The sequence below is a fragment of the Amblyomma mixtum genome, chromosome 1 (genome assembly GCF_055824585.1).
Source record: "Amblyomma mixtum isolate Tamu chromosome 1, ASM5582458v1, whole genome shotgun sequence".
Taxonomy (NCBI): Eukaryota; Metazoa; Arthropoda; class Arachnida; order Ixodida; family Ixodidae; genus Amblyomma; species Amblyomma mixtum.
In genome coordinates this window covers 313,568,274-313,592,545 of record NC_143012.1, presented here as the reverse complement: position 1 = coordinate 313,592,545, position 24,272 = coordinate 313,568,274, and the positions used below count along the sequence as shown (strand labels likewise).

Sequence of the window (24,272 nt, the reverse complement as noted above, 5' to 3'; positions counted from 1 at the left end):
AAAATTGTGCATTGCGGGAAGCCAACTTTACGAGCTAAAAATGCGTATTTTCGACGTTAAATATTTCGAAACGCATTGCCGATAAAGAAAATTTATAAACTGTAGTCAGCATCTATGTCCACAGCCTTTAATTTCTTAATATGACGCTGACCCCTGAAACCAAAAGTAGAAAAAGTTGACTTAACTTTAGTTAACTATTTCATCATTGAGCTCTATCACGTACATAACGCCCGCCTTGCTGTACAATTCACCTGTACAGACCGCCCCGATGTATCTCTCGCTGGGTTTAAAATAACGATCTGTGAACAGTTAAAAAGAAACCCAGTATATACATACGCTTGGATGTTCAGGGCTACGTGCTTGATTGTCGTCACCAAATGCAGCTGGTGCGTGCGCCACGCAGAGAAGGAGCGACTCACCTCTTGAAAGGTCGGCGCATCGGCTTGAATTCCGGAGCTGTTGAGCAGCATCCGCACGACACCCTCGTGGCCCGCAGCCGCCGCCATATGCAAAGCTGTCATTCCGTACTGAAACGAGCAGAGAGGCAGGACTATAGAATGCGCACCATAGGTTGAGCCACGATGTGGACCATGTAGTGGTCCACACAGCAAAAACAAGCACAAAAAATCTACTCATCAGCGACTAGACCGCGCGGTAGAAGTGCGCGTATGCCACACACTGATGTATATATTCACTGCTGACCAATGGTATAAACTTACTGCTTTGCATGTATGGTTATTTGAAAAAGTCGTCATGTGAGCCACTCTACACGCTAAGCGCAGTGAAATTCAGGAAAACCATTTGTTTTGAGAGAGCTTAGGGAGACCGTGAGTTACTGAATTAACATGCACTGCGTGACAAGCGAGCATGATGGTGATTGACAGATAATTCCTGTCTTGAACAGTGCTTACTCTACCGCCTGCGTCGGTTATTAAATGAGCGTGCATGTAAACCTGCGAGTGCAAATAAACGGGTGAGCCCGATGGTTCCTTACGTCTCCTCCGTCCGGAAGTGGTTCGCTGGCAAGAGCCGCTTGAACCTCCGTCAGCATCTCCCTAACGAAGTCCATCTGACCGTTCTTGGCTGCCACGTGCAACGCTGTCAGCCCCGTCTGTGTGTGGGGGTAAGAAGAAGAAAGGAGCGTGACACGTGAGCATATAAGACGTAACCTTCGAGAAGTTGCGATGATCGTAAAAGGGTGAGTAATCTCATGCCCACCTTCTTGCTCGTTGTTGACCAGGGCACGATGGTGCTCAGTACCCTGGCAACGGCCACGTGACCATTCTTAGCGGCCAAGTGCAGCGCAGTGTCCCCGTCCTGGAGGGCCATGGAGGGAGTGAAGCAGGGACACGCGAGAGAATCATTGCATTAGTCATGCGATTAGGTACGGATCATGAATAGGTGCGAGACACAGAAAAAATTCTCACGTATTTGGAGGCAAAGAACAAAAAAAAAGAAAAAGGATGATGAGTTTGCATAGCCATTACTTACAGACGGTGGACACAATGTTTCCGTATAAACCGTGATGTTGACGCTTCGCTTATGCTTTCGTTCTACACTTATATTTAGTGAGGACAACGCAGCGAGCTATCGAAAGAAAAATGATAGGTATAACGTTAGGAGACCGGAAGCGGGCTGAGTGGGTGAGGGAACGAACGCGGGTAATGACATCCTAGTCAATTAAGTGAAGAAATGGGCACGGGCAGGGCGTGTAAGGCGAAGACAATATAATCGATGGTCTTGACGGTAACGGAGTATATTACAAGAGAAGGCACGCGTAGCAGGGGGTGGCAGAAAGTTAGGTGGGCGGAGGAGATTAAGAATTTAGCGGGGATACGGTGGCCACAACTGGCACAGGACAGGGTCAGTGGAGAGACATGGGAGAGGCCTTTGCTCTGCAGTGGGCGTAGTCGGGCTGCTGCTGATGATGGATCACAGTTTTGAATGTATGATGTCCAGAGCCAGTTGAAACAGGGTCATCATGTAGAAATTCCATAAACTGAACAGAAATAAAGGAAGCTGTATAGCAGCATAAGGTAAAGTAGTAAAAGTGGTTATTACTGGGCAACGCAAACACCTATTACAGTAGCTGCTGACCAGACAGCAAATAAAAAAAATCACTCATTGAAAAAAGAGAGACACAAGCAAGACATCACTCACAGCATTCTCTTCTTTGGCATCGGCTCCTGCTTGGAGTAACATTTTGACTACGTTCGCGTACCCTCCGGCGGAGGCCAAGTGAAGTGGTGTGGAGTCGGTCGTCTGCGAAAGCCATGGACACGTGTCACCTTTTTAGAGGCCCTTGATGCCACTTACACACCGACGAAGTGCGCGTCCAAGACTCACCCGGTTTCTGGAACTGGTCACAATGGATTTATTGAACTTCATCAGTTCTTTGATGACTGCCGTGCTGCCTTTCATTGCGGCAATGTGGGCGCACGTGAACCCTTTCTGGATACAAAAAATAAAATAAAAAAAAAGACGTTGGAAAGTGCAGAGTGAAACGATACTGTTCAGTTACTTTGAACAGCTGTGAAAGCATGGACTCACAGCGTTCGACATCATGGCCAGGTCCGGCTTGACTCTGAGGAATAGTTTTACGACCTCGGAGTGGTCATTCTCGATGGCCAGCATCATAGGAGTCTGTCCTTGCTGTTATTAGGGGGATAAAAATTATGCGTAAACAAATTGGGAAGTGCCACTCTCACTCACTCACTCACTCACTCACTCACTCACTCACTCACTCACTCACTCACTCACTCACTCACTCACTCACTCACTCACTCACTCACTCACTCACTCACTCACTCACTCACTCACTCACTCACTCACTCACTCACTCACTCACTCACTCACTCACTCACTCACTCACTCACTCACTCACTCACTCACTCTCACTCTCTCACTCACTCTCTCTCTACCTCACTCTCACTCACTCTCACTCACTCACACTCACTCACACTCACTCACTCACTCACTCACTCACTCACTCACTCACTCACTCACTCACTCACTCACTCACTCACTCACTCACTCACTCACTCACTCACTCACTCACTCACTCACTCACTCACTCACTCACTCACTCACTCACTCACTCACTCACTCACTCACTCACTCACTCACAATTAGGTCTATTTAAAAATGTCGCACGAAAGTCTACACTTACATCGTCCAGAGCGTTTGTATCTGCCTTGAGCTCTAGCAATATTTTGCACACGTCGAGTCTTCCCTCTGCTGCCGCCAGATGGAGCGGGGTCTTCTTATTCTGCGGAACGCAAAGAAAGGCGCATGTCAGCAAAACAGCGCTGTAGTAAAGTACTAACCAATGATCAGGAGTGAAATGCGTGCTACATTCTCTACGCCTGTACCACGGTATAAGAATATTCTTACGTCGCGGCCTGTGTACATAGCATCAAAAGGAGCAACTGCGCGAAACAACGGGGCGCGGACTCATCAGAACGCTTCTGCAGTCGTGTCTGCCGCTCTCAGCACCAGCAATAAAAAAAAAAAACACGTTAGATGGAAAACAGACTTGAGGTAGGGTGTCACGTAAATTGGATTACTTATTGAGAAAATAATCAGGGTTACGGGATAGCAAGGAAAAGTTTAGGATAACCGCGGCAACTGAGGGTAGATTCTTACTACGCGCCAACCCCGAAAGATAGTCAGTACATCCATTTTTGCATCAATAGTCAGCGCGCCTTTGATGTGCGATGGAGCTCGACACTTTCATTTGTGTATTCACCGCGCATTATTCTTAAAAATCAGAAATTGCACTGGGAAAGAAAAAGTTATTCTTTCCAATAATGTTTCAGGAAATGCTCCTGGAACCTGGCTTCGGTGATTATGACGTTTTAGGAAAATGTTCGACATAGAAATGTTGTAGTGGTCTTGTAGCATTAGGCTATGTTCCCGCACAGTTCCCAGCTGCACAGGTGCTCGTACGCCACCGTCTGTCTGCGTACGCACGCGTTCGTGGACTCACCAGGCTGAGTGCGTCCAGAATGGCCCCGTGCTCGGCGACCAGCTTTCGGACCAGCCCCGCGTAGCCCTTCTCTGCGGCCAGGTGCAGCGGCGTGAGGCCCCGCTGGGAGCGCACGTTGACGAACGCCTTGGCGCTCAGCAGGATGTCGGCGAGCTCCTCGTGGCCCTTCTCGGCGGCGAGATGCAACGCCGCCTTGCCCGTCTGCGAATGCCACGCGCACGCTACGCCTTTCCGCCGCCATTTCGATACCAAGAACATCTGCCCTACTGGCTCCAATAAATCGGGTTTAAGGAACAGCGTCAGATTGGTCATAGTAAACACAACATATTTAGAAAGAAGTCCTGTTGCTACAGCACGACGTGGTGTCTCGCCATCATTAGTGCGTTGGACTCACTTTACCCAGTGTTCTGTACGAAGCTGCATTTGAACGCTTCACAAGCAGCTAATCCGACCTGGTTACATTTAAAGCCGCCGCGGTGGCTTAGTGGTTATGGTGCTCGGCTGCTGACCCGAAAGACGCGGGTTCGATCCCGGCCGCGGCGGTTGCATTTCTTTGGAGGAGAAATTCTTGAGACCCGTGTACTGTGCGATGTCAGTGCACGTTAAAGAACCCCAGGTGGTCGAAATTTCCGGAGCCCTCCACTACGGCATCGCTCATAGCCTGAGTTGCTTTGGGACGTTAAACCCCATTAACCAACCAACCAACCTGATTATATTTACAGAGTCGGTCTCAAAGAAGTCTATTTTTAAGCACTTTAGTACTGATACCGAAGCTGTTTGTGTCCGATATCACATGATTCTAGCGAAGCACTATCATGATTCTTATGTCATTTGCGATAATGGCCCTGCCGACTGGTTTGCTCGCCGACGGCATTTATTTATTTATTTATTTATTTACCCTAAAGACCCAGAAGAGGGCATTACATAGAGGGGGAATGATTAAAAGAAAGCACACATAACAAATCAACTCATAACAAATGATGGTAAATATACAGAAGGCAGAGTTTGGGTAACATTTGGTTAAGTGCAGTATAACACATTGAAACCGCAAAATTCAACACGTTCAAACAAGTGAGTAATAATTAGGGCAAAATAAGTAACTAAAGATACAATGGCACACAAAAGAGGCTCCGGAGCTGTTCAGCACACAAGAAATGGCAAAGCAAACAAAGGACCGCCAAAAAGTCACGGACACGGTAAATCATCTAGCACTCTATGACGCATTTTCCGTGTTCAAAAAAGTTAGTAAAGCTGTTTGAAAAGATGATAATTCAGTATGGCCAACAATGCTGGATGGCAATGAGTTCCATTCATTTACTGACAAAACCAGCGGTGAATTCTGATATTTTAGTGTGCGAGCGAAAATCGGACGTACCTTATGCGCATGATCCAGGCGAGCTGAACAATGAGGTGCAGGAAAGATATGATTTCGGGAGAATGGCGTTTCGCTATAGTATAAGGTGTGAAATAATGACAACCGGGCGAACTTTCTACGTGTAGCAAGAGGTTGAAGATTCATGGCTTGCTTCATTGCTGATACGCTTTGATGACGTGAGTAGGATGACAGTATGAATCTGACGGCTTTATTTTGTACTGCTTCTAAAGCATATGTAAGAATCGCGTGGGAGGGGTTCTGGAACTTGCGATTCGGGGAGAACAGATGGTTGATAGCTTCAGGTTTTGTTTTATTTCGTTCATTAAAAGCGCTGAAGGAGTAATATGAGCTTTCTGACTCAACCTCACATGCAAGTTCGTTTTCAGTGGCCTGCGTCTTTGTGGTGCCCGGAATGACAAAAGTTTAGAAAGAAACGATGACTGTGGGCCGTGTTACGGCCATATAAAGGCATTTGATTCCAAGGGCTCAGAAAACAAAAAAGAGTAGGCGTCACTTTCACACGGCGCTCGCACATTGCGAGCGACGGGTGAAAGTGATATCCATGCACTGCAGTATGTTTCGGTACTTTTTTGATGTCTCTGTGTGCTTTCCGCGAAGTATACGAGGGGGTACCCAAAAGAAACCGGACTAAATTTTTTGGTCGGCAAAGCTTCTGTGGTACCGCAATTTGCCACTAGGAGCGCATAGAACGAACATTCCAGAGTCAGTAAGCCGAGTGCCGTCGTTGAAGGAGGTCAGACTAGTTTAGGCAGAGTTTTAGAGTGACGACTGTTTTGTGTGAATGTCGTTTTTGCAAAGGCTGATTTTCGTGAACAGCGTGCGCCGGTGAAATTCTGATTTTTGCTCGGAAAAAGTTGAATGGAAACTCTTGAAATATTAAGAAAGACGTACAAGGACGATGCTATGGGGACAACTCAAGTGTTCCTGAATCGAATCCTGAATCAAAGCAAGAATCATGCCAATGGAAAACTTCAAATTCACCTCGCCTGCAAGAAAGCTCGTCAGGTGAAACCAAACCTCAAAACAACGCTGATTTGTTTTTTCGACGTGAGAGGAGCCGTCCATTGAGAATTTGTTCCGCAGGGTCAGACAGTTAGCCAGGCTTTCTACTTGGATGTTTTGAAAAGATTGTGCAACAGTGTGCGGTGGAAGCGGCCAGATTTGTGGCGGTCGGGTGACTGGGTTTTCCATCATGGCAGCGCCCCTGCTCACACAGCGCTGTCTCACCGACAATTTTGGACCAAAAATGACATGACCCTATTCCTCAACCCTCATACTCTCCCAACCTTGCCCCGTGCTACTTTATTTGTTTCCTAGAATGAAAAAATAGGCGAATGGAAAGCGTTTCGCTGATGTTGCTGAGGTGAAGAAAAAAACGACGGAGGCACTGTCAAGCATCACAAAAGATGAATTTAAACAATGTTTTGAAAAATTGGAATGAAAGATTCGACAAGCGTATCATTGCAAGTGGGGAATACTTTGAAGGAGATTGAAGGTCTGTGCTTAAAATGTGAACAAATAAGTTCAAACAACAATAAGTGCGGTTTCTTTTGGGTACCCCCTCGTATATGCCACACAGACCAAATGGCGACGTTGAAGACCATCTGGTGCCACGATATTAAATATTGATGCTAAATATTGAACGCCAAACATAAACACATGTGACGCACTTCGGAAGATAGGTAACACAATGTTGGGATCCGTTTTCCCACAATTCTATCGAAAAAAAAAAATGGATATGGAGTTTGCAACTGAACATGGACAGTATCATACATACACGGCGACAAATGCCTCACTAGCTCTCTTTTAGTGTCGTCTCACCTGAGTTATTTTTTACCGTAGCTTAACAAACGAGGTGGAGGTCAATGTGTAGTATTAATCAAAACTTCTTTTGGGGCTGCTAGATGCATTTCGAACCTAAATAATAGCAGCTCTAAAGCATGCAACAGCGCTTGTGTCCTGTTCTTCTGTGGTTGAATGCTTTAGCGCTGCTATTTTCTTTGGTTTAGTATTAAGTGCCGTCAGATTTATCTTGTGTGAGTCGCAAAACGTCAATACGTACGCTCGCAGTTCGAAAGATAAAGATCTAGGCTGCTTCCAATAGACCACGAGCGAAAATGTTCAATGAACTCTTCTAACTGGTGACAACAAAAAAAGGTAGAGAGTGTAAGAGGGAAGGCAGGGAGGTTAATCGGAAGGGTGTTCCGGCTGGCTATTCTGCATGGGGGAAAGGAAAGGGGGCATTATAAGAGTGGCCGCATAATTTACTGATAAGAGTAAATATAGTGGCGAGATAAGTTAATTAAGCAAATGAATCCAAATACTCACAGTTCAATTAAAACAAGTACTCGAGTTCATTAACTGAACTGTGGTTTCCACGCCGACTCTTCAGGCGGCTGCAGTGATAGCTGCTTTCCCGCTTTTGGGGAAAAACAGTCACCGTCGAGAGTTAAAGCCTCGCGTGGCGATGATCTGTGCGCCCTTTCAAGCGATCTGGTATGGGTTCCCAGGGCAAGGCGGCGGGCGTGCCTACCTCGTCGAACGTGTCCACCCTGGCCCCGTTCTGGATGAGCAGGCTGGCTGCCCTCGGATGACCGGCGTCGCAGGCATACAGCAACGGGGCCCAGCCGTTCTGCGCGGCAGAAGCAAAGTTCACGCCATTTAAAAGCAGCTCGCAAAAAATCGACAAGTTCAGTTCATACGTATGGCTGCTTTTATCAAATGCACCCCCTTCTCCGCTCAGCACAAGCTTGTTTCGAGCATGCAGGTTCAGAATGAATAAAAAAAAACCAACGTACATCACTCCCCACCCTCCTCCCCCTTACTACTTGGTTCAAGGTTAAAACTGACTAGAAAGAAGCAAGATTGAATTACATCAGAGCAGGTTTGCTATCACAATGCAGAACGGACGCTGTGGACGTTGTTCATCCCAATCTCTGCTTGCCTTTTCCTTTTGTATTTTTGTTTTTCTTCGTCGCTCCTATACCATCCACAGTGGACGCGAAGGATCCACATTGATGGCTCACTAAAGACATCAGTCATGGTACTTAATTAGCTGATTGATTGAATTTGTTCCGAATTCCGCTTTGTCGGTTATGTGAACGTCCATTTTTTCACTCTTTCCTGCGGTCTAGGTACCGCCACATTGGGACAATCGTCTGTTAAAGATATCCGCGAATTCGTCCTCAGAGTATCTCTACATTTCGGTTGTTTAACCTTCGTTGAAGCATAGTCCTTCGATGGAAGGACTCGTGTTGAAGGTTTGTCGAAAACATACCCTGGCTTGTTGGTTGCACGAAATCATGACGGCAGCCGGAGGCATGGTGTCGATGATCTCCTGAAGTATTGCCACGTTTCCCGTTCTCGAACAGTGGTGAATGGGTGTCTCCATCGTCTGGTTTGGGAGGGAGACCGAGACAAAACAGCATTCAAGGATACAATACCATTTACCTGTCAGGGCGCTCCGGTTCCCTGGATTTTTACGCATTTGTAGCAAAATCGTTTCTCTTTTACTCTAGCTCAGTTGTGCTTCTCATTTTAGCCCGTCTTCCTTTATTGGAAGGCCGTGCTATACTTTCTTCATCATCATCATCAGTCTGACTACGCCCACTGCAGGGCAAAGGCCTCTCCCCTGTCTCTCCAATTAACCCTGTCCTTCTCCAGTTGCGACCACCGTATTCCCGCATATTTCTTAATCTCATCCGCCCACCTAACTTTCTGCCGCCCCCTGCTACGTTTGCCTTCTCTTAGAATCCTCTCCGTTGCCCTTAAGACCACCGGTTATCTTGCCTTTGCATTATATGCCCTGCCAAGCCCATTTCTTCCTCTTGATTTCGGCTAAGATGCCATTAACCTGCGTTTGTTCCTTCACCCACTCTGCCCTCTGCCCGCTTCCGATCTCTTAACGTTACACCTATCATTTTTCTTTCCATAGCTCACTGCGTTGTCCTTAACTTAAGCTGAACCCTCTTTGTTAGCCTCCACGTTTAGAGCTGTGCACGGGCCGCAAATTTCAGCCCGCGTCCGGCCCGAGCCCTACATTACTGACGGAGGCCCAGCCCGGCCCGACACTGAAGAAACCTAAGCCCGCCCGGGCTCGGCCCGAGTTAAGGCCCGGCCCGGGCCCGGCCCGACCTGCAAAACTGAAATTGAAGTGACGATGAAAGAGAACGAGGTAATTTAAGGAAAATAAGTTTATTTCAATGTTTTTAAAATGCTCGGCTCTCATGGCCTAGATGAAAATTAGTATATGCAAACACGGCGCATGTAGAGAGTTATCACTCCAAGTTATTATGTAAAAACAACAAATCGTCCATTGATGACGGCTTGAGGCAAGTGCGGTGCTCCTGCAGATTAGTTTCGAACCTTGCAACAGTAGGGCAGCTGGAGCCACGCAGGAGCAATCGCGATCGCGAAGCCCGGCCGGCCCGTCCGAGACAAATATACCGTGGCCCGAGCCCGGCCCGGGCCCGGGTGAATAGACTTCCGAAAGGCCCGAGCCCGGCCCGCGGGCCGGGCCGGGTACGGGCTATCGGGCCGACCCGAGCCCGTGCACAGCTCTACTCCACGTTTCTGTCCCATAGGTGAGTACCGGTAAGATACAGCTGTTGTATACTTTTCTCTTGAGGGATATTGGTAAACTGCCACTCATGATCTGAGAGAACCTGCCATATTCGCTCCAACCACTTCTTATTCTAGTTATTTCCCTCTCATGATCCGGATCAGCTGTCACTACGTGCCCTAAATAGACATATTCTCTTACTACTTCCAGCACCTCGCCACCAATTGCGAACGGCTGTTCCCTTGCTAGACTGTTGAGTGAGTGAGTGAGTGAAAAACATTTATTGTCCAACAGAATGAGACTACCTCACCCAGACCTCCCCTGTCCCATACCCTCAGTTGAGGGAGGAGGATCAGGAGAGATCCGGCCGCATGGGGTAGTCGCGTCAGATGCTGGCCGGGATCTCTTGTATCCCGGCGGCCTCTTCAGCCAGTCGGACGGCGGTGAGCTGGAGCTCAGGGTCCGAGCTCCGGAGCAAGGTCTCCCAGGCGTCTCTACTATTAATGTTCTTCGCCCTGCCTGGGGATTGGCTACACTCCCATATTATGTGGTCGAGGGACCCTCTCGCTCCGCACTTCTTGCACTTATCGTCTTCTATTTGAGGAATTATATGTTTGCATAGAATTGGGTGTGGGTAGACATCTGTTTGTAGACGCCTCCACGCCACCGCCTGTTGATTGTTGAGTGTTATGCTAGGCGGGGGAAAGTACCTGCGATGTTGTCTATAATATTCTGTAACTTCCTGACAGGAAATTAGTCGCCCTTCTCTCCCGTGATCTACGAGCGGTGGACCGTCGTGTGCAGCTCGGTGGTAGAGATCTCGAGCCACCTCGTGGGCCGCCTCGTTGCCACGGACAGATTCGTGCGCGGGGGTCCAGATTATATTGATTGTTCTATTCAATGTCGCTTGTCTTAAAATTTTGGCAGCGAGGGGAGAGACTCTCCCTCTACTAAAATTTTGGACTGCAGCTTTGCTGTCGCTTATGACGTATTTAGCTTTGGAACCGACGCAAGCTAGTGCTATTGCGACCTCCTCCGCCGTCTCAGTGTTTGTCCCTAAGACGGTTGCGGCCGTAATGAGGCTACCCGCTCCGTTCACTACCGCGACGGTCGTGTACTGACTATGTATATCACCCGCTGCGTCTACGTAGGCGACCTCCTCCTCAGGCTTGTCACCGTAGATGCGGTCTATCACCTGTGCCCGTTTTTGTCTTCTTTCCTTGTTTATTTCTGGGTGCATGTTCTTGGGTAAGGGGGGAATCCTGAGATTGCTCCTAATCTCCATGTCGATATCCTCGGGCCTGTTGAACATTATTTTGGTTTTCTGCATGTTAATTTATATGGTCGAGTCATTGTAGTCAAGGTTACAGAAGGTCTGCAGCCCGCGTGAACGCAGACTTATCTTCATTAACTTAAATGAAAACTGAGAAGACTACTAAGGTGCCTGAGGCGCAGTGCAGGTGGTTCTGCCTGAGTTGAGCACTGGGTCTACCCTCTATGACACTCTCGAAGACGGCAAAAAATGCGGTGCATCAGTGTCCTCACCGTCCTTGTCTCAGCGTTCACGTCGCCTCCATGCTTGAGCAGGATGCGCATGATGTCGCGGTCTTCTGTAGCATAGTGCTTCTGCTTCTCGGTTATCGTGGCAGCGTAGTGTAGCGAGTTTTCGCCTTCCTGCAAACGCCGTTGCCCACCGCCAGTCATGTGAGTGCCGCCGTCAAATACAGCAAAAAAAAAAAAAAAAAAATAAGCGCGTGCACAGCAATCCGAGCTAGGTCGTCGAACCTGCGGCCGTAGCTTACCAGGTTCTTCTGATTGGCCAGCTTCTTCTTCTCTTCGGGATCTGTGTTCTTTTTCTCCCAGTCTTCGAGGAGGGCTTGCACCACTTCGAAGTGGCAGTTCTTGACAGCCACATGGAGAGGACTCTCGCCATCCTGACACATAAGCGAAAGATAGAGAGTGAATGAATTAATGAATCACCAAGTTTAAATATAAAGCCAGAGGGTGTGCGCCCGAAGTTAGCTATGGGAAGCCACATCGGGTAGTTTCGTTTTGGTCGAATACTTTTTCAGTGTTCTATAAAACTGTAACCATTTGAAAGAAAAAGGGGGGGGGGGGGAAGGGAGGTATGCTGCAGGAGGAAGAGGAGAAGAGAAAGGAAGTTGAGATGCTTAAATGTGTAGAATTCTGCTGGCGCCTTGCACTGCCAGGAGAGTTTGACATGCACAAACGTTGTAGTTCGATAACGCAACGAAATCGATCAAATGTAAGATGTCTCTATAAGATATAGGCGTTTAGGCAAATATGAGATAAGAACATTAGAAGACTCGTGTAAAACCGCTGTACTTCGCATCATTCCCATGATGGCCGATTGCAGGAAAGTCAGAAAATTCACCTTGTTGAGCAGATCGGATATGCTGTTGTCTTCAAGGAGTAGCTTGGTGGTCCTTAGATGACCTTCTCTCGCTGCAAAATGCAGAGGTATCTCTCCGTTCTGAAGAAAAAAAACAGAAAGAAAATATACGACAGCTTTCGCAAGCTGGCGTTTAGCGGAGAGCGCAGTAAGCTTATGCAAGGTGGTTAGGAGGATGAGATAGCAAAGACGTAATGCTATAGGCCCGAACTGAACAGCGCTGGCTCCATTTTAAAATGGTGCCAGTAAAACCTGGCGGTGGCGAAATAACTGCCTGATAATTGCACAGATGCAACGAATGGCTAATCATTATGATAAGACTGTCAACATTTACGCGGCTACGAAAAATAAAAAAACAAACAACAAACAAAGGAACAAACAAACAAAAAAGATGAAGACGGACCGCTGTAGCGAAATAATAGACCCTATATGTTTTTTTGTTAGATTCAGGAATGGCTTGCAGCTGGGAACCTCATGGGGTGGAACAACTAAGGAATAGTGGAACATCAGCGGAGAGTAGTACAGACAGTTTGAATAGGTGAAAGGAACAGAAGGAAAGTAATAACGTAAAATTAACATAGATAGCTTCCTTTCCCACAAAGTGCACCAGTTGGCGACTGCACAAACAGCCCCTTCTCATGAGAGCGCTGTGGAGGGAGCAGCGGTCAGCATATAAACTTTCGTGATGCAAACGAGGACCCCCGGGAAGTATGTGTCTAATGAGGTATTTGAGGTACACAGTATAAACATCGTAACTGACTCCTTGCTGTCTGTTCCGATTTGTGGCAGGAATAGATACTAAATTCCAATGTGCTCAGGATACTTTCCTGACTGTGCGCAATAAGTACCCAGCTCATTTGAGAGAGAGAAGTAGAAAATAAATAAAAAAAAACAAATATGCGCGTCAGAAGGAAGAGACGGTACCAAGTAGCCGTGCCAAAGAAAGCACAAATGGAACAGTGCTAAAAACACAGCGCCCGTAATTGTCGCAACTGGCTGGCTGAAAACGCACGTACTCGCGTAAGCACCCACGTGGACAAATAGTAGCGATCGTAACTGTGTCATATACCGATAAAAAACAGTTCATGGGAACTTCCACGAGCGACATGGGGCATAGTAAGATGCAAGTTGGAAGCAGCATCGCCTGGCCAATATGGGTCTTGACCAGCATTGCTCTGGGTTAATCCGGAAGCGAAATACTGAAGTTAAGAAAAATAAAAATAGAGGCATTGTTTCCGCACTTTCAACTAGTCTGGTAACTTACAACATCGCAAAAGCTACATTTATGGCATACGCATGTATTCTTAAGTTGTAACTCAGTATAGCTTTGAGATAAGAACCCATTTCTAAAGGTAGTCGTCATTGAGGCCAGCTCAGAGGTGCATTGCTCACTAAAGCGAGACGTTGCCTCCAGGAGCATCGAGTTACCCTCTACCAGCTCGCCAGTTGGTGGCGGCAAGTGCAACTCACCGCATCCTTCTCGTTCACGTCGGCTCCGCTCTTGATGAGCAGCTCGGCGCAGTCGTCGGCGTTCTTCACGCGGGCGGCTATGTGTAGCGGCGTCTCGTTGTTCTGCAACGACACGAGAGATAACACAAACGCACTTAAGCGCAGCTTAACCGCGAAAGTTTGCCACAGTAAACAGACATGCAACGAGCTGTTAAACTTGTCGGAAGCATTGCAGCTTTCCACGAACTCTCTACTGGCGTAAGTGCGTAGACTGGGGCAGAATGCTTCTGAGGACACCAGCGGCCTCAGAACAACTATATGTTGTACGGTACCTAGACGGTAGCCCCTTTACAAATAAGTGGGCACGAAGGCTGTATATTGCAAAACGGCGGCCATTCAATCTTCTTTCATTTGCTGCTTTCTCTCTTTACAAAATCTACGCAAACCACCTCACTCAGCAATGGCATAGCTCCATGATCTTCGCTGAGTGTGCTGAACGTTCACTGCAATAAAAAAAAAAAATCTTGTTCCTTTGTGGAAATGCGTGGTATATGGAAGTCAAGAGGAATCACTGGACCTGGGGGATCTTACACCTTAAAGTAACGGAGTATGTTTCAAGGAAAGGATGACGTAGCCGAATATGGCAGAGAATGAAGTGGAGAGCTGAGATCAGGAAGTTTGCCGGGATCGGGTGAACGCGGATAACGCAAGACACTGGTAATGACGTAGCCGAATATGGCAGAGAATGAAGTGGAGAGCTGAGATCAGGAAGTTTGCCGGGATCGGGTGAACGCGGCGGATAACGCAAGACACTGGTAATCGGAGAGCATTAGGAGCGGTGTCTGTCCTCTAGGGGACGTAATCCAGTTGTTGATGATGATGCCGGTAACGACAACTGGACAAACTGCCCTCCCACACCCCATCATCAAAATAAGCAGGAGCAGCTGCTACTCACAGGTCCGGCCTTGAACTGCACCTGGGCGCCGTGTCCCAGCAGCGTCTCGACGACCAGCGCCTGACCTGCGGACACGGCCACGTGCAGGGCCGTGTGGCCATCCTGCGTAGCAAACGTCACTCGGTTCGTCGCTTGAGTATATCAGTGTCGACATTATTGGTTTGTGCGTGCTGTTTTCTGTCAGTACTGTTCACGACCTCATTGTTGATAGTCTGTGCTTTAATTTTTAAGAATGCCTCGCAAAAGGCTTAATCGAGGACGAACTGTTTCTTCTAGCGTTTACGAATCCGCAGTTACTGCAGCGCAAAGTGCAGTTGAACTGCAGCACTGAAGCCCGCTGCGATACACGCAAGGCCCGGTGGCGTTTCAGGGCATGGAGTGGTGCCGACTTGAGTTCTTTCATGTACGTATATGGTTATTTCAGACATAGGCGGCTAAAGCTCTAGTTTCGTGCAAAAATCTTGGTTCACGGTACGTTTTGACCCAAATATTTGCTCAGCTGTAGCCATTGGGAGGAAAGAATCGTGCCAGCTGCCGCCCAATGGACAGAGGATTTGAAGATGGAGAGCGAGAAATGTGGTTGCGAGCACATGCCAGAAAGAAGAGGCGAAGAATGAACACACGCTTTCGCACGTTTACTCGGTTTAACTACGTTGAAACTCCTACCTCTTTTTTCGCTTGCGAGGCATCTACTACGAGCGCATTAAAAAGAAACTTTTGCTGCCAGGTACTCAACTTACATTCGTCTTGACGTCCACGTGCTCTCCCTTTTGCAGAAGGGTTCTGACGATGTCCACGTAGCCCTTCTGCGCTGCCGTGTGGATGCATTTGGCACCCGCCTGCACAGAGAGTGATTCGAGTGTGTACACCATCGCGTTGAGCGAGAAACGCGGAGCTGAAATATCGTCTTTTGAGGGATCGACTGGAAGCCAACCTTGTTCGACATGTGTAAGGGGACGCCTTTCTTCATGAAGACCATTGCTGTCTCCGGCCTTCCAGCTTCAGCCGCAATGTGCATCAAGGTGCTCCCATCCTGGAAAGAAAAAGTAATGCGACAATTTTGACGAGCTTTGTTTTTCTTCCGGTTCGCATCATAACTCGCCTTACAAACGAAATACAGCCGGATGTACTGATACGTCGTGGTAAAATTAGTCTTCCCGCCGATGGTACACGACTTGCCTTTTCGTGAACATAGACATGTATGGACAAGTTGATGTATCATCATGCCGGTATTTTACTTATGTAAATATTGATATATATGAACATGTCCACATGCAAAAAAAAAATTGGTGCCTCTCTGACTACGTCACATGAAACCGTACTGGCCTAAGTACTAATGTAAGCTCAAGGAACACTGGCCAGCAAAACTAGCCCTAGAAGAAGTTCTATGGGCAGCAGAAGCAGAACGGAAGGTTTCGGGCTTCCTGTCTGCTTTGGTTGCCCGACAAGTCGCTGCGTGAAAACGAGACCGCGTCAGTGCCAAGAAGGCAGACAGACGGTGGTGCGCTCACTGACCTTCGTGCGGTGGTGCACGGATGCCTTGTACTTGTCTATGAGCAGCTCGACCACGCCCACATGGCCCAACTGCGTGGCGATGTGCAGCGGCGTGCGGTCCTCGTTGTCGATGAGGTTTGGGTTGGCGCCGGCGTGGTGGAACAGTTTAACCGCCTGCTCGTCCCCTTCGCGGGCTGCCACGTGGAGCGGCGTCGCGCCCTCGGCGTTCTGGTGGTTGATGGGGCTCTGGCACTCCACCAGGAAGCGCATGATGTCCAGGTCGCGGCGCCGCGCAGCCATGTGCAGCGCCGTGTTGCCCGTGGTCGGGTGCACGTAGCAGACCTGCTCACGCGTCATGGCGCCCAGCAGGTCCCGGCACACACCGTGGTTTCCCGCCTCTACGGCCAGGAAGAGCGGGATGTTGCCATCCTGCGCGGCCGATGGCCGTAATACGAGTGAGTGCAGGATTGGCGCGTATGTTCTGTAGTAGTCGTGGAAGAGCTGCTAAGTTTCCAGAAGACGGCGCGACTTGTGAACTGCATGTAGGAGCAATTGGGTTATGAAGGGTTTTGTGCTTGACAATGACTCAGGAGAACAGTGGTTCGGGATGCACTGTATGACCCTGGACAATGTTGTTCTCGATGCAGTCACAGACCGCTGCAATTGCAAGCGAGGTAGCAGTAAGGAGAATGGGCTAATGCTCTGATTGAATGCCGAAAATTTAATCTCAGGAGCTCCTCCATTCAAGCGATGAAGATTACTTTAGTTTAGTTTAGTTTTGGGATGCAGATAATAAAGATGAAGGTTGGATGACAGAAGAAAAAACAGGGCCAGGAGAAACTGGCGAGTAATCAATGGGGATGATTACAGTGTCGAGGAGGTCAAAAAACTTGAGCGCAGCCGCACAGAACAAAGCGAAAACAAAATTATTCAGATAAATTTATGAGATTAGGTACACACTTATGAGAGGATTATGAAGTTACTGAGGGCTTTTGCCAGAAATGAATTTCGGAACCACTGCATAACGCAGCTAATGCATGTCGGCCTGATAACTTCTAGTAATTGCGTGCAACATTCGGCGGCTGAGCGATACATGAGGAATGAGGCTCATTTCAGTGAACCCCTGGCGAGAACATCAAAAGACAGAAAGCTTTGATACTTTACATTTTAGCTACGAAAAAAAGCTCAACCCTTTAGACGCAGTTTATAGGGGTGCGCGAATATTGGAAAATTCGTATAGTGAACCGGCTTACTTGGATTTTTCGAACGAATCAAATACTGCATGTTTAAAATTATTCGAAACGGATCAAATAGCTACTCAAATTTCCGACTACTTTTTGAATAACTGACCCGAAATTGGAACCGTATTCTTCAGCCGCGAGTATTCCAAAAACTGGAACCACACACGCCGACTACTACCACGATAGGTATACGCGCGAGATGAAGCGTTCAGTGCCGGGATGAGGTCCATTCGCGTGGCACCATTCATTATACTCATACATACCCTCAGAGACTGGAGGCCGCGGCAGGGCCCAGAGAGGTTCAGTAAACCCGGCCTTGATGCCTGATCTCGGAGACCATGGCTCATACGCAGCTATCGCTCGTTAAGTGCACTGAGGAGTGGCGCTAGTTTATTCTCTTTCGTCAACAGCAAACGATTCTTTTCCTATTCGCTTAACCTGACAATGACAATGATAAAGTTAATGTACTGACTATGTGTTGCGAATCCCTGATGGAGATCACTGTTGCATCTTTTAACAGCTATAGCTATGAATGAATGAATGAATGAATGAATGAATGAATGAATGAATGAATGAATGAATGAATGAATGAATGAATGAAAAATGTTTATTGAGAAGCCTTCTCTGGCGTTTAATTGCAGTCAATTGTCCAGGGCCCCTATGGAGACTGCAGCAGCTCTTGCCCAGTCCACCAGCCGTCGCTGGTCTTCCATGGTTGACGTGAACAAAGCTTCCTCCCATTGCTCCTGTGATGGGTTTTGTATATCGGGGACTGAAGTGTTGCGTTGGCAGCCACACGAGGTGAGATACAGCAGCGCCGACGCTAACGCTTTGCGGTTTCGCACGATTGCGTGTTGAATATTCGCGCAAGTTGCGAACATTCGTAAAAATATTTAATTCGTATTCGATTAGGTTCTCTCAATATTCGATTCTAATTCAATTCGATTTTTAGCTAAATTATTCACTTTCGATTGAAAAGCAAAGCTACACTGTTATTAATTGATTCGGTGTGAAAAAAGTATTGTTTTGCACACCCTTAAAAGTTCCTTGAGTTGAAACATCATATTTGAATAAGAATGAATGCACGAAGAATTTTAATTGAATTAGCTTTTGTCGGTAAAAAAAATGCGTCCTTCGGATCCGCATAGTTGACAGCAAGTTGCCCGAAAAAAAAACGACAAATGCCAGAGTCCTCTGCAGCAGCGGTGGTGCAACTCATTGTGGAATAGTTTCCAAAGTAAGTAACTGCAATAACTGTTTTGGACGAATTCCCGCAGCATGCCTGCATAGACATCTGCACTGTACAGGCGCATGCGGCGAGTTGTGACACCGCGATCTAGGCTTAGGGAGCCTAGCATTACATGCGGCGTCCCTGCCTGTACCCAACCACGCACGGTATGTACCTCTAGTTCTTTCCCTCTCTCTCCTCGCCTCCTTTTCCATCTCCCTCTATACTTTCCCTCGACGCGCGGTTCAGGTGTCTGCACAGATTTCTTTTCCTATCTTCGTGACTTCCTCCGCGTGTAGATGCGCAGCGCGTGCATAAAACCCGGCATCTAGACAATGCACCGAGGATCGGCGACGAGGACGACGAAGTGTGGCGTGTGCAAGACGTGCTGCCTCGTAGTCTGCTGAATTCGAGCACCGCCCGTGGTTCTTCGCGGTGATCGCCTCTTCGGTACTCAGTAAGTATAGCTCTTTTTGTGCCACTTCTGGCGTGTAAGATCAACGACGAATTTGGGGGTGCTCTCTTCAACTGTGTTGCTTAGCACTTTTTCTGTGATGCTGTAGATGTGCACATAGCGTGTAGGCTTGGGTGTCTGATATGTAAACGCGAGGACATTGAAGCCGACATTCACCACTTACTGTGGGACTACCCTTCTCTCAATTCCACAAGGATCCGGCACCTGAAGGTAGCGGGTCTTCCACCGCGCAACCCTGCTTCATATATTGCCTGGACGCAGGGACAATTCCATAGCTCACTGCTGGGCTTCATAAAATCAGCTAACCTATTCCCATTGCTTTAATCATTACTACATTCTTCATCACAGTTTCGCCCATTGATGCCCTGAGGCAATGAATCTCGTTAGAAAAAGTACGTAACATTATATATTCACTTATTTTTTCACAGTACTCTTAAGGGCCCTCGAAGGAGGATACTAGGTAGGGAGGTGGTGTAGGGGCGGGGGGGGGGGGGGGGGGGGGGGGTTGCAGGTTGCAAAACAGTTTAGTTTATAAGGTTTAACGTCCCAAAGCAACTAAGGCTTTGAGAGACGCCGTAGTGGAGGGCTCCGGAAATTTCGACCACCTGGGGTTCTTTAACGTGCACTGACATCGCACAGTACACGGGCCTTTAGAATTTCTCCTCCAAAGAAATTCTAGCCGCCGCGGCCGGGATCGAACCCGCGTCTTTTGGGTCAGCAGCCGAGCACCATAACCGCTGAGCCACCGCGGCGGCAGGTTGCAAAACAGTATACAGAGAAACAGGAACAAGAAAAGGAAGGCACAAAGTATTATCAAGGAAAATTTGAGCCACAGTTGAGCACTAATGAAGATTAAGCTGTTATAATCAGTGCAAACAAATATAACACATGTGCTGTTGATAATGAACAAGAAAGCAACAAGTGCTGTGCATGCGTGTGACGGACCTCGTCGCAGAATGTTGTTATGGCGTCTATTTTCATATCATGCGCTATACCCGTATAAGCACGAGGCTTATATATAGGAGCTCGATTTTTCCCTCCCTCGCAACGGACTTCTTGAACGCTCGCCCGCAGTTCTCCACATACAAGGGACTGCTGAGAGAACAGCGAGCGACCTCCTATCCGAACTACTATGGGTTCCTCGTCTTCTTCGGTGGCGGCGGTTCGCCGTCAGCTCCTGTTCGTCCTTCCGCTGCTGCTGTTGGCGGCGTTCGCTGTGGGGCCAACTGAGGGCTACACAGAGGCCGCCTGCATGCAGCAATGCGGAGGCTTCATGCAAGTCGAGTGCGAGGAAAGGTGCAACTGTGTCTTCTACCCTCGCGCCGACTACGGCTACTGCCTGCCACCTGGATTCAACCACACACAACTGCCCGAACCGTAGCCATGGGACTCAACCCAGCCTTTTGAGATCAGTTACTACGTTTATCGAAACATGTATTTTTTTTTCTTCACAAAAGTGAGAACCATCTCAAACACTGGCCGCTGGATAAACTCACTTGATGTCACCGTTCTCACGCAGTGATTCTTTTCTGATGGCAGCTATTTACCTGGATGCTATCATTCTGTAACTTTTGACTACGAAATACAGGATTTTCCTGCTAACTGTGCTCGCCAAAGAAGAGTGAGTACCGACTCTATGGAGTCTACTGCACCATGCTGCCTACACTTACACATAAAAATTTTCTCCCCTTTATGTCCCTACATGCGAATTCGCTTTGTCTTTCGTCTACGATAGAAAAAGTCTTCATTCTTGCTTTCTTACGAGACACGGAGGTAGAAATTTTGTATAAAACAAAGCCCACCTATGCAAGTGCTACAGATAAAACGGCTTACAGATCTTAACCTCGGATGGGCTTGAGGTTTTAAGACCTCGACCAGGCGATCTGAGTACGGAAGCTAAGAAGTACACAAGGTTTCCAATCGCTTCCGCATGCATGCACTGTCGCAGCCTTGCTGAATGGCTCCTGTCTGTCATTTATTTATCGCTTACGAAGCGTTATGTTCGCTGCCACCAACCTGTTACCAGGCAACATAACGTTAAAAGGGTCTACCTATGATGCTAGAGCGCGAACAGGGCTGTGAATTAGGCAGAACACTTCATCTGTCAAAGACAAATTCGGGAACTTTCTCGGTCGCTTCGCTCCGCGCGTGGTGCAGATCTACTCACGGGGTGAGACAGTTACTTCGCCTTTCCTTTCCTAATGAGCTGGATGGTTAAGGCGCTCGGCTGCTGACTCGAAAGACGCGGGTTCGATCCCGGCCTCTGCGGTCGCATTTCTGTGGAGGAGAGAAGCTAGAGGCCCGTGTTGCATGCGATGTCAGTGCACGTTAAAGAACCCCAGGTGGTCGAAATCTCCGGAGCCCTTCACTACGGTGACCGTCATAGCCTGTGTCGCTTTGGGACGTTAAACCCACTTAAATCAAACCAAACCTCTTTTAGTATCCTCCCTCCTCTTTCTACCATAGTAGAAATGCGGCCAGCGCGAGAAATAAAATTTTCTAGGCAGTACGCCAAGAATAGATGACAAGGAAGACGAAGTGTTTTGCGATTACGACACAGCCCGAGGACATCATCATCATCATCATCACCACTCTCATTCAGTCTGATTTCCCTTCATCGCGGCTGATCCTTGAGGACGCTCACACCTTCGGGCCGCAGTGAGTAGGCATTTCTGTGCCGTGCATGGCGCGCAAGAACGACACCAAATCCACGGGGGCTCTTCTAAGCGGTGTTTTTTGCGGCGCGGTATACCCAGCATGTAAGCCAAAACATGACGTTATATTAAGCACGAAATGCTTTTCGGGCCCATTCTCGGCAAACTCAGGCGAACATTGTCCAAAAATTTTGAGGAAGCTGACGCCAAAACCAACGGCCTCCAAAGCCGAATTTTCCGTCACAGTGTTGTCGACTCGAAAAAACAAAACAAAAAAACTCTACGGTCCAGACGGGATTCGGCAAACTCCCGCACAAATCGAGCAGCTTCTGATGACTTTTCGGCATTTTTATTGGTTTATATCACAAAGGGCACTCGCTAGCGGCTAAATGAACATGCATATAGTAACTTAATTTGCGGTGTACAGTCCGCACCTGGTGTATAGTCCGCAGGGTTCAATTTTAGCTCTTTTTTTTCTAGATTGTTCTATGCCCGCTACATAGTGGGCAGGAGCAAGGTGTTCACCCCTCAGATCAAAATGTATGCGCACGCGCAGCGCAAGTATCACAAAACACCGTAATAGAACAAAGGTTGGTAATCCCATGCCATTTTCGGTGGTACTGAAGAAAAGTTAGCGTATAATCCGCGTTCACAGATAGCTCACAAAACAGAAAATTTAGCGTTTAAACATATATAGTCCGCGGACTGCATATTGGGAATTACGGTAGATGTCGTTACTTTGAATGTGCTGGTAGATTTACTATACATGCTGTGACAGGCTCCCAAAGCAGCCAGATGCAGAGTTGCGCTTACGTCCACTATACTGCTCTGCCAAACATTTAAGCAATGAGGAAAAGCCAGAACTCTTGCATGCGGGAGGCATGCTTGGTGGTGTAGTTAAAAAGGGTGCAGGCTCAATCCGGTTATTTCTGGCTTCCGAACTTGCTTTACCTTCGTTAAAAATGACACAGCTTGGCAGTAAATACTTACCGTGTGGATGGGTGGCGTCATCTGTTGTAAACTCCTCAAGTCACAAGCGCTTCCGTTTTAACAGTTTGAGAAGACCTGTCATAAAACTGCGTGTTTTTGATACAAAACGTCTTTACAATGAATTTCCGCACTGGGAGAAAATCAAATGCCGCAAAGCCCGAGAAGAGAAGGTGTTTTAAAGAGAAGGTGTTTTAATGGACTTAATCACAACAGCACTTTAGTGCCCAACGATGCGGAAGTGATGGCTTCTCCATAATGCATGGAAGCTTCTGAACCATGTACTCGTGTTTGACCAATAGAGGAGCGAGCTGCGAAAAAAAAAGACAAAATGCAAAACTCTGGCTCCCTCAGGGAGCCTATACAGTAACTCTATGCGCCGGTAGTTACTGCGTGAAAGCACTGCACTAACACTGAGTGGAACGACATTAATGGACAAGGTCGTCACAATCTCTTCGTTCAGCACTCTCAAATGCTCGGCGGTGTAGTGCTGCAGCGACAAAATGGAGCCGGATGAGCAAAGCGACAAATGCGGCAGCTTTATGTGGCAGCACAAGAAGGTGAGAAGGCGATCGAACGCGTCGCTGAGAGAAGCGGGTGAATGCCACGGCGCGTGAAAACATTGATGCAGTGAATGCGCGCTGGTCAGCTCTAAATACAGAGAGGGGTGAGAAAGGAGGCACGTCAACGAGACCCTTAGCCGAGACCCTTTCAAACAATGCGGCCAGCCCGACCTATCAGACCGCCTTGAGTGCTGTACGTCGCGGTTATGAAATGCAATTCGGGCTCATGCCTATTCTCTCCGTTGATGTCTCTCAGCGGGTCCGAGGCTAACCGGGCCCACAATGGGGGGGAGACAAGTACGGACAATGGGGGGTTTTAATGGTAGTTAGGCAGGAGAAGAGGGAGTGCTCCAGATAAGAGTTCTTATCTTGTCTTATGAACAACAAATAAAACTTTATTCGCTTCATCCTTTCACTTCATTACGCTATCGCAAGTAATAACAGTCACAAATTGAACTGTAACTTCTATAGCGTCATACTAGATTGCTCAATTATTTCATTTTGCGACCATTTTGTCAGTCTCACTGCACCGACCGCATTTATATTGCTCCACAGGCTAGCACAAGGGGTCTTTAAAACTAAAACAAGCTTAATTTCCTTATGTGCTCACAATGCTTGAGTGAAACGACGTTCCAGCGGAAGTTCAGGCTTTCGGAAATTGCTACCGAATAAAATTCACTCGGACAGCTAATTTCATAGTGTTGGCAATGCATTCAGCACCTTTGCGCACTTTACCAGAAGTGACGTCACTTCCGGTCTGTTGGATTCACTTCCCTCCAGCCAATGGGCGAATTTGTTGACCGAAGACGCACTCTGGCCCCATAGGGGATCTAATGATATCACAATAATATTGTTCCCTGACAGACTT

General features: G+C 47.8%; 1 protein-coding gene across 1 annotated transcript in view; it reads right to left on the bottom strand.

Annotated features, from left to right (window-relative positions):
• The window catches only part of nompC (no mechanoreceptor potential C), a 93,149-nt gene that overhangs the window by 19,671 nt on the left and 49,206 nt on the right, over positions 1-24,272 (bottom strand). Inside the window, exons 5-22 of the mRNA XM_089566987.1 lie at positions 16,278-16,685; positions 15,697-15,795; positions 15,503-15,601; positions 14,763-14,864; positions 13,829-13,930; positions 12,341-12,439; positions 11,748-11,879; positions 11,491-11,619; positions 8,662-8,778; positions 7,918-8,016; positions 3,989-4,189; positions 3,170-3,268; positions 2,551-2,652; positions 2,347-2,451; positions 2,161-2,262; positions 1,219-1,317; positions 995-1,111; positions 420-527 (exon numbers count right to left, since the gene is read on the bottom strand). Of these exons, the coding sequence (XP_089423113.1) occupies positions 420-527; positions 995-1,111; positions 1,219-1,317; positions 2,161-2,262; positions 2,347-2,451; positions 2,551-2,652; positions 3,170-3,268; positions 3,989-4,189; positions 7,918-8,016; positions 8,662-8,778; positions 11,491-11,619; positions 11,748-11,879; positions 12,341-12,439; positions 13,829-13,930; positions 14,763-14,864; positions 15,503-15,601; positions 15,697-15,795; positions 16,278-16,685 (2,319 nt within the window). The remainder of the gene's footprint in view (positions 1-419; positions 528-994; positions 1,112-1,218; positions 1,318-2,160; positions 2,263-2,346; positions 2,452-2,550; positions 2,653-3,169; positions 3,269-3,988; positions 4,190-7,917; positions 8,017-8,661; positions 8,779-11,490; positions 11,620-11,747; positions 11,880-12,340; positions 12,440-13,828; positions 13,931-14,762; positions 14,865-15,502; positions 15,602-15,696; positions 15,796-16,277; positions 16,686-24,272) is intronic.